Source organism: Nematolebias whitei, chromosome 8 (genome assembly GCF_014905685.2).
Source record: "Nematolebias whitei isolate Nwh7 chromosome 8, NemWhi1, whole genome shotgun sequence".
NCBI classification, from domain to species: Eukaryota; Metazoa; Chordata; class Actinopteri; order Cyprinodontiformes; family Rivulidae; genus Nematolebias; species Nematolebias whitei.
Window position 1 is genome coordinate 8,229,654 of NC_056505.1, and position 3,128 is coordinate 8,232,781.

Here is a 3,128-nt window from a genome sequence, read left to right on the forward strand (position 1 = left end):
CACCAGCGGAACGTTATGACATCACATGCGCCGGTGAGTTTAGATTTGTGAAAATGTACAAGTTTGCATTGTTCGAGTGTTGTCATTGTGTTAGGGAGAGTAAATATGAATAAATTTGACATGAAACATAATCTAAGTTGAAGTGTTACATCATTTTCATACTCCTTTTTCACATCTGCATTTGGTAGCAGGCCAAATTGACAAAGACCATGCAGAATAATGTCGTATTTTATTTCAACAGCAGAGAAGCTATTTAGTCTCTGCAAGTATAGGTCTAGGAAAAAAAAAGATATTGGTATTGGTATCAGTTATCGGCCAGATAAGTTTTAACATTGGCCAAAAATCCAATATTGTGCATCCCTACTTTTTTAAATAAACAATCTACCTGCTAGTTTTTAGTTTGTTTTCATGATTTATAGGCCTGTCGTAATAAACAATAAATCTATTAATTGCATGATGTATGAAAATTATCAACCTCATTTATCGGCTTTATCATTTCTTCGTCACTCTCGTTCTACTGAAGACACTGGATGGAAAAAGGCTCAACTCTGGTGCTCTTCACTGACCCCTCCCTTTCTCTTTTATCTTTTAAATCCGTTTTAACCGTCCAAAATTGCAGTTTTGGACTGTTAAATGCAGCCAAGCTGAGAAGCTAAGCTACGAGCTAAGCTAACAGACTGACCTCGGGGAAAAAACCTCTGTCTTGTCTAAACTCCAAAATTCACCGTTGAATCATGTGCCTTCATGTAAAAAAAGTTGTTTTTCTCTACAAAAAGAAGCTGAGAACTTGTTTACTGATATTTTATTAAAAGCTTTGTGTGAAAACTGCTATGCTAAAGAGCTCAAACCACACCGAGCATCCGCCATTTTGAGAACCAGAAAAAAAAGGAGAAAAAGCCCATGTCACGTCAAGAGGCCTCCCTCCCTTTTTTTTAAATTTTTTATAAAGAGACACACTGCTGGCTCCCTCACTATCCATCCTTCGGTTCAAACTGTCTTATACTGCCATCCGGTGGTCACAAAAAGGTACTACGCTCAAAATAAATTTAACCAACATTTCTAATTAAATGTGACACTAATTACTAATTATTGTCAAATTTCAAACAGTGTTATCATTTATCACAATACTTTCTGAGACAATTTATCGCCCAGCAAAATTTGTATCGTGACAGGCCTAATGATGTATTAGGTAAACTAAAATCATGACAAGCCATGTCATGTGGTGTTATGACTTATAAACATCTAATAGAAGTCCAATAATAATATATTATTAATAGCAAGGCTTTTTATGTGTCTGTGAAGCTCATAAACTGGTTGTAATGGCCTCTCTCCATCTACTTAGATAATGGATGTAGGTAAAAAGATTCTGGGCCAGAAACTTTTTGATCATCTCATGAAGATGACATTCTACGGCCAGTTTGTAGCTGGTGAGGACCATGTGGCCATCAAGCCTCTGATCCAGAAGAACCAGGCCTTCGGAGTTGGCTCTGTCCTGGACTACTGTGTTGAAGAAGACATCAGCCAAAAGGAAACAAAGCAGAAAGAGATAAAGTAAGAAATGTGCAGCAATCTAACACAAACTGGATAAGACACAAAAATCTAACGCTTCTGATTTGTGTTTTAAGTGTATGTTTTTATCAGTTTGTTTCAAATGTAAGATAAATCTTTTTTTTTTTCTACTTATATCCGATGAAAAATATGAAGATGAATGTCATGTATTTGGCACATTGGCTCCTCTGGCTGCCTGGAGAGGATTTCTCAGCAGCTATGTGATCTCTGATGTAAACTTGGACAACGGCTCAAATCTTATGCAATCAGTCTCTGTGGAGCAGTAACAGTAATGTCACGTGACGCACAGCTCACACATTTAGACTATTTAAAAAAATGCACAGCCCCTCAAAATAAAAAGTAGACATTGCTCAGTGAAGAGTACCATCAAGGTTGAGTCGATGGATAAAATGGGAGTGCACTGATGAGAATTTCTTGAAAGTAAAATAATAATAAAAAAAAAGTTAACATGTCAGATATTTTTAGCATGTATTGCTGCACCAGCAATCTGACCTTTTTATATCTTGGTCCAACATTTTCCATTTTTAAAAGGTCAGCTGTAGTAAATAAAAAGGTGCTTAGGGAGTCTAATTTTGGGTTGATGTAGAGTGACAGCTTATTACAGTGTCAGAATATAATTTTATGTTGCTTTTTTTTCCTGTAAGTTGATTAAAGTCTTCCAGACAATCCTTCTTTATAACATTTATTTCAGCCGCTCCCTTCTTCAGGGGTCACTTGAGTCAACTCTGCTTGTTATCGCATGAAACACTAAATGGATTTTAATGAAGCTTTCAGAAAACAGTCATTGGATGTAAACGTTCGACTGAATAAACCATCCAATTCAAGGTGGTTGCCACTGCCAACACACAAAAAAAATAATATAACAAAATTTTGCAGATATTGGCTTAAACATTGTCTTGAAAATGTCTATTTGGAAACACCAAACAGTATGTCAGAATTGTTTTGCTCGTCCAGTCTGCCTCTTCACATCGATACTGCATTAAACCAGTTATAACTAAGACAGCTGGTTTCCACAAGCTCTCCAGTGAGCTGTTAAAACAGCATCAGTCAAAACAGTCAGTCCCTTCCAGCAAAAGACAGATACACAAAACAAAGAAAAACCCTGGACTGATGCTGAGGATGGGATAAAGAGAGTAATCTGTGATATGCACTGGCTTTGAGTACAGTAGACCTTCGCTACTTCACATTTCATTTATTGCGGACTCGCTCTATCGCGGTTTTTCAAAATAACGTTGGACATGACACACAATTGGCTGACTGATTGATGAGCCGCATGACCGGCATGGAATTTTTATTTCAAATAAATTATTTTGAATTATTTAGCACCTGCTGTACATTTGTGCAGCCCAGAGCTGCAGGATAAACTTCCTGCTGCAGCTGATCAGCTGATCAGCTGTTCAGCGTGCAGAGCGGAGAAGTGGGCGTGGCCAAGAGCGCTTGCAGGTGGCAAAGAGCAGAGGAGGCAGGGAGCTGAAATCATGACATTATGTGCCTTTTTAGAACATTTAGACTTTAGAAACATTGTTTAAAACATTGCAAGAGTGTGGGAAGGGTTTAAC

General features: G+C 37.6%; 1 protein-coding gene across 1 annotated transcript in view; it reads left to right on the forward strand.

The window, feature by feature from the left end:
* The window catches only part of prodhb (proline dehydrogenase (oxidase) 1b), a 20,175-nt gene that overhangs the window by 2,320 nt on the left and 14,727 nt on the right, over nucleotides 1–3,128 (forward strand). The window contains exon 2 of the mRNA XM_037680227.1: nucleotides 1,343–1,551. Within this exon, the coding sequence (XP_037536155.1) occupies nucleotides 1,343–1,551 (209 nt within the window). The remainder of the gene's footprint in view (nucleotides 1–1,342; nucleotides 1,552–3,128) is intronic.